At 40.4% G+C, this 13,383-nt stretch overlaps 1 protein-coding gene across 1 annotated transcript in view; it reads right to left on the bottom strand.

Moving 5' to 3' along the window:
- prr16 (proline rich 16) overlaps window positions 1-12,904 on the bottom strand; it is a 318,647-nt gene extending 305,743 nt beyond the window's left edge. The window contains exon 1 of the mRNA XM_078566679.1: window positions 12,573-12,904. Coding sequence (XP_078422805.1) covers window positions 12,573-12,704 — 132 coding nt within the window. The 5' untranslated portion in view covers window positions 12,705-12,904. The remainder of the gene's footprint in view (window positions 1-12,572) is intronic.
- Between the last annotated feature and the right edge of the window lie 479 nt (window positions 12,905-13,383).

Genomic DNA, 13,383 nt, shown 5'->3' with positions numbered 1-13,383 from the left:
TTGTGGATGATTGACAGGTGGATCAGAGTGTCACAGAGGGAATTAGTCCTTAGGAATGCTGGAAAGGGAAGGGAGGGAAAGATGTGTTTAATGATGGCACAACGCTAGAGGTGGCAGACATAGGGGAGAATGATTATTGACTGTGGAGGATAGTCAGGTGGAGGGTGAGAATAATTGAAATCCTATCATGCTTATGGGGGGGAGGGGATGGGGCAACAAAACAAAAGCTCAGGAAATGGGACAGAGACAGTCAAGGGCTCTGCCAGCCACAATGGAGGAGAAATCTCTGTTGAACAAAAAGGAAGACATATCAGATGCACTGGTATGAAAGGTCACATCATCAGAACAGATGCAACAGAGACTGGAAGTCAGGAAGCAGGGTGGAAGGAAGTGTAGTCAAGGTAGCTGTGGGAGCCAGTGATCTTACAGTGGATATTGGCAATAGCTTATCCCCAGAAATGGAGACAGAGAAGTCAAGGAAGGGAAGATTTGGAGAAGGACCATGTGAAGGAGAGAGAAGGTGGAAACTAAAAGCAAATTTGATGAAATTTTTCAATTCAAGGCAAGACTGGGGAATGGCATCAGTACAGTCACCAATGTACTGGAACAAGGTGAGGGGGGCAATTTGAATGCTTCATATATCCTATGAAAAGATAGATCTAGCCAGGGCCCATATGGGTTCCCATAGCAACTCCTTTACTTAGAGGAAGTGAGCAGAGTCAAAAGAGATGTTCAGTGTGAGAACAGGTTAAACCAGATGGAGGAGGGTAGCACTGCATGTTTGGGCCTCAGTTCAAGAAAGAAGCCAAGGGCCCTTTGGCCATCTTGGTAGGGGGGTGGTGGAATTGGACATCCATGGCAAGAAGGGGATGGTTAGGATCAGGAAACCAAAAACTGTTAAGAAGTGATGGGGGGCATCAGGAGAGTCGCAGATGTGTGTGTGAAGAGACTGGACAAGAGGAGAAAAAAACTGGAGTTCATATAGGAAGAAATCAGTTCCATAGTGCGAGAGCAGGCTGAAACAATGGATCTACCAAAACAGTCATATTTGTGGACCTTGGGGAGGAGGTGGAAGTAGGTTGCACAGGGTTGGGAAAGTATGGGGTTGGAGACCATGGAGGGTATATCCCCAGAGGAGATGAGGTCAACGACAGTCTGGAGAATGAAGGTTTGATGTTAGTTGGTGAGGTCATAGTCCAGGGGGAAGTAGGAGACAGTGTTCAAGGGTTGAAGTTTAGCATCCATGTTTTTCCAAATAACAGCAAACCCTTGTCAGCAGATTTAGTGACATCAGCTGTCTCAAATTTGCTACTCGTCTCACTCACTGTAACTTATTTTCCTTTGAACTTGCAGCACCCTGTTCTCTCAGGTCCACCCTAATATTATTATTATACCTGATGACAAGGGTGTCCCTGCTGTTGATTGGAAACCAACTGGAAGTTGAAACCAACTCTCTCCGGCACCTCCTCCCACCTCCCCCGGACCACAGCCCCACCAGCAAACATCATGCTGTCACTTCCCTGACTGCCAGTGACCTCACCTCCTCTGGAGATCTTCTCTCCACAGCTTCCAATTTCACAGTCCCCCAACACCACAATCAACATTGCCTCCTTTCCAAAATCACAAGCATGGCTGCTCTGGTAGACGCATCATTTCGGATGTTCTTGGACCACAGAATTGGTTTGTTGACATTTTCTCTTCTAGACGAGTCTCTTCGATGTACATCTGAAATTCTTCAGATGCCCTTAATTTCCAGGACCTAATCATCTCCTTTTTAACCATGACCTCCGATCTCTCTACACTTCCATCCTCCACCAGAACAGCCTGAGGACCCTCAGCTTCTTCCTTGAATGGAGGCCCACCCAACTCTCCTGCGCCTGGCTTAATTTATTCATATACTGAACAATTTCTCCTTTAACTCCACTCATGCTTTTCAAATAAAATATTTTTTTCCATGGAAACCTGTATGGATCCTAGCGATACGTGCCTTTTCTAGCTTATAGGAAACATTCAGATCCCCCCTTCACCTTTTTCTGGTCCATTGATGACTATACCAAGACCATTTCCCATTCTTGGTCCAAATGGGAAAATATCATCAAATTTGTTTCCCATTTCCACCCTTTCCTCTCCTTCACATGTTACATCTCCAACTCTTTCCTTTACTTCCTCAACTTCTTTATCTTCATTTCTGGGGATAGGTTTTAGACCAATATCCACTGCAAGCCCAATGACTTTCATGCCTACCTTGATTACATTTCCTTCCACTCAGCTTCCTGTAAGGACTTGATTCCATTCTCCTGGTTTCTCCATTTCCATTGCATCTGTTTGGACAACGCAACCTTCCATACCAGTGCCTCCAATATGCCTTCCTTAGCCGAGGATTGCTCTCTACTGCAATAGACAGCCCTTGTCAGCTGTGACTAAGTTGGCAGTACCCTTATCTCTGAGTCACAAGGCTCAAGTCCCACTCCAGTGCTTCAGCACAAAATGAAGACTGGCACACCAATGCAATACTAATGGAGTGCTGCACAGTTGGACATATCATTTTCAGATGAGTTGTTTAATCGCAGCCTCGCCCAGTGTCCTGGCCATTATTCAATGCTCAATCAATAGCGCACAAACAGATTATCTGGTCATTATCATATTGCTGCTTGTAGGACCTTGCTGTATGCAAATTTTGCTACATTTCCAACATTAAAACAATGACTACACATCAAAAATATTAATTGTCTATAAAGTGCTTTGAGACATGGTGATCATGTAAAACACTATATACATGTAAATCTTTCTTTTTGACTGTGTCCATTCCATTTCCTGTTATTCTGCTCTCACATGCTCTCCTTCCCCCAGAACCATGATAGGGTTCCCCATATTTTCACCTTCCACCCTACTAGCCTCCACAGTCAATGGATCACCCACCACCATTTCTGTCACCTACAGCATGATAGATTCACCAGGCACATCTTCTCCTCCCCTTCCCTTTCAGCATTCAAAGGGACTGTTCTGTTCACCATTCAATCACCAACAACAAATCCTCACCTTCCCACAGCACCTTCCCAGACAAGTGCAGTGCAACACCTGCCCTTTAATTCCTCACTTCCTCCACCTTAGGTCCCAAATAATCCTTCGAGGTGAAACTGCAATTTATTTGTACTTGTTTCAATTTATCATATTGCCTTCACTGCTCATAATGCATTCTCCTCTATATTGTGGAGACAAATGCAGATTGGGTGGCCTCTTTGTGGAACACCTCTGTTCAGTTCACAAGCATGACCTTGACCGTGATAGTCACCTGTCATTTAATTTCTCTATCCTAATCACATGTGCCTTCTGCCCCTTGGCCTCCTACACTCTTCCGATGAAACTCAAGGAGCAGCACCTCATCTTTTTATTAAGGACTTTACAACCTTTTGGACTCTGAGTTTCAGTCATAACTAATCTCTGTTCCATTTTCTCAGATAGCAAGTGTTGATAATGATTCTGCTTTCCCAATTAGACCTCCTCTAGGCACACATTCTGTTTCTTTACTTCTCTCATTATCATTTCTTTTTGCCTTGCACCATCACTCTTTTGTTATTTAATCTCTCCTGCCTTCCACCCAAGTACAGATCTTCCCTTTTGTTCTTTGCTCCCCTCCTCCCATGTCCTGCTTCTGTATATGTTTAAATGCTGTTAAATCTTATAACATTTTTTCAATTCTGATGAAAGGTTATTGACCTGAAGTGTTGACTTTGTTTCTCCATAGATGCTGCTTGACCTGCTGAGTATTTCACAAACTCACAGAATTGTTACGGTGTAGAAGGAGGCCATTCGGCCCATCGTGTCTACACCAGCTCTCTGAGCATTTTAACTTCATGCCAATCTCCTGCCTTTTCCCCGTAACCCTGCATATTGTTTCTATTTAGATAATCATCCAATGCCCTCTTGAATGCCTCAATTAAACCTGCCTCCACCACACTTCCAGGCAGTGCATTCCAAACCCTAACTACTTGTTCTGTGAAAAATTTTCCAGTGTTTTCTATTTTTAATGCAATATAAAATTACCTAGCAAAAAGCAAAGGCAAAGGATATTTTATAATACTACATATTCAGCAACAGCAGCGAAGGCTTTTATAGAACCTTAGTTTCATTAATTGTCTGTGACTGTGATGGCCCCTCATTCAACAAATCACATTTTCAAAGCTGTGCCACTGTTCTTTTTTTTTATTCAAATAAGGTAACTGTGTTCATGTTATTCTCCGGGTTTCTTAGGGGGAAAATGTTTACTGCTTCAGACATATTAACGAATGCTTAGTAGAGCTGCTGGGGGACACAGTTGAACACTGTGAGTAAGTGAAGAAAGAGCACTCAGGCAGCTTACCGCCCTTTTCTTTAATGAACCAGCCAAAAATGACAAATTAATCCCTCAGAGAAAACCTGATAATAAACACGCATCAGGAATGAAATGTGAACGACAGCCCAAAACTGCAGCTACCAGAACATCTCAATTGATTTTTCATTAAACAAATAAATTAGCAAATAAATACCAAAGCATTAAAACATTTACTTGCATTCACAGAGCTGACATTCAAAGCAACCATTACAGCTTATAAATGGACATTAGATATCAGGATTCACCAATAAATCAAGCAAGTTTGTTAAGTCTTCACATGTGCCATTCCTAAATTGCTAAAGCTACTTCATAAAGTGGATCTCATGTGGATCATGTCTACACTGACATTACCATTAAATTTGTCTTACTTGATATCACTTTCTAAACCATCAGTTATTTATAACTACTTCTCACATCACACATTGCAAGGGATTATAAAATGGGATAGTGGCAGTAAAGATTAGATTTGTGGCATATCTTAAAGTGTTAGTATCTCTATAAGGAAAACTATTTTGCCAAATTCATCTTTGGACCAGAAGAGCTGTGGATTATTTTTGCTCTGGTAAAATCACTAGTGTCAGTTTACAGAATAGCAGGCCTGGTGTGGAGTCTCACTTACTGGGGGTGTAATTGGTGATTTGATCATTCACTACTCACATTTTTCTGGCCTTTAATTTTAATGGATGGAACATGAATGATGAAGGACATGCTAGAAGGCACAAATGTACCCCTGATATGTGAGAGGGGATTGCACATTTTGACATGATTCACACCATTTTCATTGTTTAACTCTGAAGAGGAGTCATATGGACTTGAAATTTTAACTTTGTTTCTCTCGCCACAGATGCTGCTGAGAGCTACTGAGTTTTTCCAGCATTTTGGGTTTTTTTTCAGATTTCCAACATCTGCAGTATTTTGCTTTTACTTTCATTGTTTAGTTGTGAACAAATGAAAAAAAAAGCTGCAAACATTTTTTCAAAATTGCACTTCTTTATGAAGTTTTTCCTTTGCACATCTAAGGATGGGAGTAAATGTTTTTAAGGACTGGTGGAATCACAACTAAAAACCTTACTTCTTTAGTTCAGCCTATTCATTGAAGGGATAATATTACACAAACAAATTCAACAGAGAGACAGTCAACGATCTAATTTTTTCCAAAGCTTTTTTTACAAATCCAATAGGCTGAGTCCTTTATATGCATATATTAATTTGCTTGGTCTATATATTTATGCACTGTGTTGTCAGTCTATGGTTAACAACCAGCAATGTTACCAGGCTGAAAAAAGAAAGTAACTTGAACAGAACGTGCTGGAATACAGCAAAAACGGTGCTGCCAGAAAGGCACAATTGAAGGTAACTGGCAGCTCTATATGTGCAATGTTTCATTAAGTTGCAACAATAATCATATTTAATCAGGTATATTGGACAGTGTTCTTCCTTTACATAATAATGAAAATTGAAATTAAGTTTCCAGTAAGTAATGAAAGTTGCATGAGGTACGTATGCCCCTATTGAGCATGATGTGGCACATAGAACTGTATCACCAGTTAATGACAAATTTATAAATACTCTTCTTGAAAAAAGAAAATGACACTTGAGTTTCTTTAAAATCTTCAAGAAAATGTATTCAACATGTCAAATTTTCTTTTCAAATGCTTTGGTAAAAAATGGATACACACCGATATTTTAGCAAGTCACTGCGCATGCAAAAATGGTTCAAATCCAGGGCAACTATCCTCCATGTCATACATCCAGGACTAACAATCATTTCGGGACTCACATCAAGACAGAAAATTCTGAAGGTAGACTACTGTACAGGTTTTTTATTGTGCTGATTCCTTACCAACACAAGAGTGTCATTCATCTCTTCTCCTTTTACTCAGAAAAATCTGAATATCACTACATTGAACAAGCCTCCGAACAAGATTGTCAGTGATTGCTCATCTTTCTCATTTTGCTGTGTCAGTAGCCATTCTCATTATCTAATCTAGATGGTATTTTTACTGGAATGGAAGAATAGAAGTCACCGTCAAAGGCCCATAGCTACAATGTGAGATGTAGTACACAAGTTTCGTGAGGCAGACAAATTCAGTCCAGGTACATATTCCATTCATTCAAACAACAGAACTTTTATCAGCTTTTTAAAGAACAGAACAGGGTCTCTCAGTTACATCCATTATCAACCATAAGTTTAGCTGATGGGGACATTCCCATTACAACTTTGCCAAAAAGATGAAGATGGGCATTGTTGGCTCATTATGCAGAGACAAACCAAAGAAAAATTCTAAGGTACCCTCAAGTCACATGTCATTCTGACTTGGATGTATATTTTTGTTTCTTCATGTTAGCTGGTTCAATATCCTGGAAGTCACTACCTAATACTATTGTGGGAGAACCAGCAGCAGATGGACTGCAATTGTTCAATAAGAAGGCCCATCTGCACCTTCTCAGGGTGACTAGGGATGGGCAGTAAATGCAACCTTGCCAAGAACAAATGAAAAACAAATGTTTTCATCTTCCCATGGGAAATTCTTTCAATGAAATAAGTGATCAAATGTTTCCCAATTTTTCATCTACCCACCTCCAAAAGAAATAATGAAGGTAGCTATAGAACATCAACATTTTAGAGTCCAAAACAATATCCAATCGGGAATTTTATCAAACTTAACATTGTACTTCTTACAAATTTTATTTAGCTTTTTGATTGCACCAGATACTGTACCAATTCTATTTTAAAACCAGTCATCAACTTCACTCCTATGGGCAGAATTTAATGCCCTCCACCGTGGCAAATTTGGTACTGGGGGTAGGGGGGGGGGAGGGCGGGGGGGGATGCATTTAATTGAACAGAAAGGCAACAGGTGTGGACTCCACTGCCTTTTTGCCTCTGTCCAGTTTAGGCCTGTGGCCAGAAGGCTCATGGACGGCCTTCCCGTTCTGTCACCAACTGAGGCCCTTAAGTGACCAATGAATTTCCAGTTAAGGGCCTCACCCTGCACCACAGGTATTCATCCTGCTGTGGACTAGCCATATGGGAAGCCTGAAAAGCAAGCTCTGTCAGTGTTGCTTGCAGGCTTCCAGGGGGGTCTCTCATTCAAAGGCACTCAGTGTCTGATCATGGGACCTGGCATCAGGAAAGGCTAGGATGGGCCCTCTGAGAGCCATCCCCTGCCCTTGCTGCTGACCCCCTCCCCAACCCTCCTTCATGACCTCTACTCTGTGATACCCCTCCTGCCATCACTCTCCTGTGGCCTGAATCCCTTGGCGATCCTTGACTTCAGGTGGCTGCATTACCAACAGGAGACATTGCTCATGCCTTTCATTGGCTGGCAGCTGAGAGAGTGGATTTCTGCCTGCAGGATCGTTGATCCCAGGGAAGGTCCACAGCTGCCCAATTAAATGCCTGATTGACAATTGGGCCTTCCGAAAAAAGCTCTTGCCGGCTTTTCAGCCAACAGGCGAGACCCCCATTGCCTGCAGTAAATTCTGCCCAATGTTTCTATTGTACTTAAACAGCCTTTATGGACTCAAATCACAGTATTTCTCCCATTTCTTTGTAAGACAAAGACATTTTTATGTCCTGATTTTTTAACATATAGCTTTTGTGAGATAATAACCTTAAAGGTTTCATGAACATCCATGTCATCAGAAACATCAATGACATCTATCGACTGGGCAAAGATGTGGAAAATATTACACATTTCATGGGCAAGAACCACAGATCTTTAAAGTCATGTCATTTTATTGAAACAAATATCTTGTGCATTCAATATGCACCAAACTGTCCAGTGACACCCAGTGTAATAAGACCATAAGATGTAGGAGCAGAAGTAGGCCATTCGGCCCATCAAATCTGCTCCACAATTCAATGAGATCGTGGCTGATCTGATAATCCTCAACTCCACTTTCCTGCCTTTTCCACATAGCCCTTGATTCTCTTACTGATTAAAAATCTGTCTATCTCAGCCTTGAATATACACAACGACCCAGCCTCTACAGCCCTCTGCAGTAAAGAATTCCACAGATTCACTACTCTCTGAGAGAAGAAATTCCTCCTCATCTTTGTCTAAATCGGCAACCCCTTACTCTGAGATTACGTACACTAGTCCTAGACTTTCCCACAAGGAGAAACAACCTCTCAGCATCCACCCTGTCAAGCCCCTTAAGAACCTTACATGTTTCAATAAGGTTGCCTCTCATTCTTCTAAATTCCAATGAGAACAGGCCCAACCTACTCAACGTCTTTTCATAAGAAAATCCCTCCATATCCGGGATCAACCTAGTGAATGTTTGCATGCTTCAGTTAAACAATAGTCTTCTTGTGGAACAGATCATTTTGAAATGGTTTAGGAGTTGTTAAGTTAGCAGCCCACAACTTGACACAATGTGCACATACTAGAAAATTATTGAGTTTGCCTCTCATAGTAATTCTGTCTTTGAATCCCATTTTTAGCATCACATGAATATTGCTAGCTGCCCCATGTACTGAGAGGTCAAATCAACCACACAGAACAACATGAAGTATCATCACATGATTTCTCTTAAATGCTAAATTGCTCTTAATTACTCAGTTACTAATGTGGCAAGATAAACCCTTAATCAAGACTGAGACTATGTTTCTCATCTACACAAATGGGATTTCAGTAGTGACAATTACGTTATCACATATAAAACAAAATTTGTTTGGACAGCACTTTGAGTTACAGTATTTGAAAGGAAAGTCCAGAATATGTTCATTTTGAAGATTTCAGAGATGAGTCTGGGGTACTTAGCAACTGAAGATTGGAACATGTTGATCATAACAAGCTTATAGCGATCACAGCAAGTTTGGCCAATAATTTTTTTTTTAAAGATATCCTCTAGTTGTGAAAATCATATCTGATCACTCTTCAGTTCCAAAATGTCCAACAGTATGTCCTATGATGTTACAGTCACGGCATGTTATCAGTGGGAGCAGGCCCAATGATTTTCAAACCATATATTTAGTTGAGCACCTTTTGAATTTTTCAACTAAAGCACTGATGTATACTCCAGCAATGGAGATGCTTTTGAAAGTATATGGAGCTTGGTCCCACAGTGAAAGAATTTGGATATGAACATGACTGTAGAGTTATCATCAACTGTTATTGATGATTGATTTATTTTATGTTTCTTCGCATTTCCTTTGGAAAGTCTTTCTTGATAAAGGTTGACAAATCAATTAATGATTTGGATGCTTAACCAACATATTAAAGCTATGCACTTAAATACGTCTGTCAACAAGGAGTAATTAAAGTTATGTTTTGAGCAGAAAATATTTTAAGTGAAATCAGTCTATTTACAGAATTAAGTTACCATGTCCTGAAGCATAACAATGAGTTTGGCTAATTGAAAACCATTGAAGGTTTAAACCTAGAATTAAAACAACCAAAACTATACAGACTTTTTTATGCTACAAAAAATGTACAAATATTGGAATTAAATTGACAGTGTTCTAATTTAAAGCATAAAGAAGTGAATTTAATTTGAGGAAAATCTTTATCATCTATTAAAATCATTTAACTAAAACATGACTAACTGAAATATATTGCCACCTAGGACATTCTAACATTTATTTTTAGATTACTTCAGATGTATAACACTAATACTGAACTTAAACATGTTCAACATAATTGAGAAAAGACAACAGAAATGTAACTAAGTTGTTAATGGGCTCCTCATAAATTATGATAAAGTTTGCAATTATATTTTGTGTTTCCTCTCCATTGTGATAACTCCAAATCTTGAGAATCATAGCACAGAAATTTGAAGAAGTTGCAAAACCTAAAGAAACATTTAAAAAAAAATTTGGAAAACAAAAGGCAGAAAAAAAGAAAAAAAAATTATTTGCATTATGTTATGTAATGATATTTTGCAGTCTTTTTACACAATTACTACTTTAGCCTCAAACACAGTGTGGTGAAAAGAGATTCACAGTTCATTTCTACTCTTGGCTGCATCATGAAATAAATTTAAGTCAATTAGAATTATTAAAAATAGTCAACTGGCTGTATACAATCACAACAAAAAGAACTTGCATTTATATAGCCTCTTTAAGGTAGTAAAATGTCCCAATGTATGAATGTATGCATGATGTACAAAGATGAGTTTATTACAGTACTGTTCACTCAGAGCTCAAAAAGGCTCAAGCATAAAAAGCACACCAACCGATCGAAAACAACTTATCCCCAAAGCATTAACAATAAGTTATTCAGTGATTAGCAATGTTTTCTCATTGTATTCTGTTTGTGTTTTTATTTTGCTGTAGAATTTGTGTACAATAATGAACAATAGACTCTCATAATAAATCAAGTGAAGTCTCAAGCCGTGATATCTGAATTTACTGAACGATACAAGAGAATATCGTAGCTCATATACTAGTCAATAAAAACAGGACTGCTGAGCAAAACAAATGTCTCAACTATTTTTTACTAAATTATATATACTAAATATATTACATTAAATATATTCACAAAGCTTACCCAGTTTAATTATAAGGAATCCCATTTACTTAATGTACAGGGGGCATGTAAGAACTACTTAAGAATATGGTGTCAATTGTTTATGCACACAAAACATTCAAGGTACTTTAGACCTCCTGTAGATTCATAAAATACTATTTTTGTCAGCTGCATGTTATTTCATACAGATTGTTTCATTGTAATCTTGCCCCTTTAACATCCCTGCTGCAATTTTCACAGGCCTGTTCATTTGAATCTACTCTCTGACCCGCAGTAAACGTCCTTTGACATGATTCAGCCCATTTTAAATAACTGGAGAAAAGTGGGTGCATTAATGTATCAAATGTACATTATGCTAAAGAATAGCTGGTCTGCAATGAACTCCAGATGTATCCGGATCCATTGGCAGTTCGGGGTTTTAATGTTCTTTAATCACATGTGGTCCCCAAACCAACTGGAGACTGCATGCATACTAATTCGCTACCAAACAGTCCTTATTCTAAAATTCATACCATGTGTTATTCCACATGACAAGGCAAATGCATTGAACCAATCGTATCACCAAAAATCGTCCAAAGGACCATGAAAGGATTCGGACGATAGTGCAACAGCAATCTCACAAAAGCCCAAGGTGGACAGCAGGCGCCCTTTGATCCATTGCTGCTGAACGGCTTTACCTTCAGAATTTTTCCCTTGTGCTGTTAACATGAGTGGTAGTAAAGTGAATCAAAGGCTGACAAGTAATTAATACGGATTAAAATCATCGCAAAAATGAAAAAAAGGAATGCCAACACTTTAGCTCATTTGTGATTTTTCAGCTGAAATGAAATCCCCCCCACCCCCCCATAACCCGCGGCAAGAGAATACTGGCGTTGTTGTGGCAGTTTAGAATAAAACTGTTACATCATGTATCATATCAAAGTGTTTAATCACGACCTTTAATAGATGACTTCAGTGCTCGCTGAGACCATGGGAGTACAGCCAGCTATTCCAGTGTATTGCGCGGTGAAGAATGAGTTTTAGATTTGTGAGCGAGATTAATTTATGCAGGAATACTGCCTTCTAAAGGAAAATATTAGAAATCAGATTGTATGTGCATTTACGTGAACTAAATTCATATGTATAACTGTTAGAGATAGGATGACACAGACTTCATACTGGCCGATTTTGACAATACATTATTATCCTGATTCAGCTATTCCCGGTGGCATCATCCGGCAGTGTCATAAATTATGGAATTCTGTAAATTAATTACTAGATCGATGAGAGGCATTCGGGGGATTAGTTGACATATATCTGACTCCAAAAGTGAATATTCCATCACGCTTGAACACTAACAAGGCTGGGTCAGAGTGTGCGAACGTCTCATTCGGAAGACAAGTTGTTCTGAAGTGTTTTGTTTTGCCAGGCGTGCGCGGGTGGACTGACATTGGAACAGCCTGTTAGTTCCTCAGAGCCCTGTGGCAAAATACTACCGGTGGCGAGAATTCCAGTTTTCTCCGAAGGGAAGGGGGTCTTTACAAGTTTGAAAATGTAGAGCTGTCTTGTAATCTGGTGCAGTTAGGCAACATTTCCTGAGGTGGCAGATATTCTAACAGTTGTTGCTCCCTCGCCCACTTCCTCACACTCAATAAATGAGTTCCCCCCAAATGTTTCATTGTCCCCGTTGGAAAATTCATATTTGCTAGTTTTTTTTCCCCCCCCCCCTAAACATTCCTTACCTCTTTCAGTTCTTTAGCCACGTCCTTTAAATCGCCCAGGACTAACTCCAAATCGTCTACAATAGTCTTGATCTGTTCTTTTACCTTTGCCTTGCAGGCTGCGCCCTCCGGTAATTTCGAGTTGGCTGACATGATGCAGCTCGGTCACAAGCGCACACTGAGGGTCAGGATGTGCAAGCGGACTCTCTCTCCCCCATCATCCTGCTGCCTCCTTGCCGCCTCTGACTCAATCTCCGCGCCGTTTGCCATCAACTCAGTGTAACTGCGGGCTCCCAAGGACTGCGCAAACCTCGCCAGTACGCCTGCGTCAGTGTGTATGGCAAATTAGAAACACCAGAAAAAAAAATGTGTAAGTAAATATTATCCCAGCCTGGTTCTGATGAAAACCACAAGCTGACTAATACCGCCCTTGCCTCCTCGGGAACTAAACGGCAGTCGGAGCAATTCTCCCCTGGAAACTCTCACTCGAAATGAGGCGGCTGGCTCCATTGAACTGTAAATCCATCATGTGCCCTCTTCTTCTCCCTGGCTTCTTATAGATAGGAGCAGATCCACGACGAGCCGCTTCAGGCTTGTTTTATCATCGGGAGAGCGGCTGGATTGCTCAGTTTACTGGAAAGAGCGCACAGCTCAGTTCCCATCCAGCAGAAAGGAGGAGCTGGACCGAAGATTGTGATAAAGTCTCCGAGCCCCCAGCCCCGCGAGTGGGGGGAGAAGCCGGCTCAGTGACCCGTCCACTTGCACTCTGCTCAACAACACGGTTCCATCATCTTTAAACCGCCAGCCTCTCCTTAAACATTGAGGAGAAAGA

This window comes from Cetorhinus maximus, chromosome 2 (genome assembly GCF_964194155.1).
Source record: "Cetorhinus maximus chromosome 2, sCetMax3.hap1.1, whole genome shotgun sequence".
Classification (NCBI taxonomy): domain Eukaryota; kingdom Metazoa; phylum Chordata; class Chondrichthyes; order Lamniformes; family Cetorhinidae; genus Cetorhinus; species Cetorhinus maximus.
Note: the sequence above shows the minus strand (reverse complement) of the source record. Positions and strands in the feature narration are given on the sequence as shown.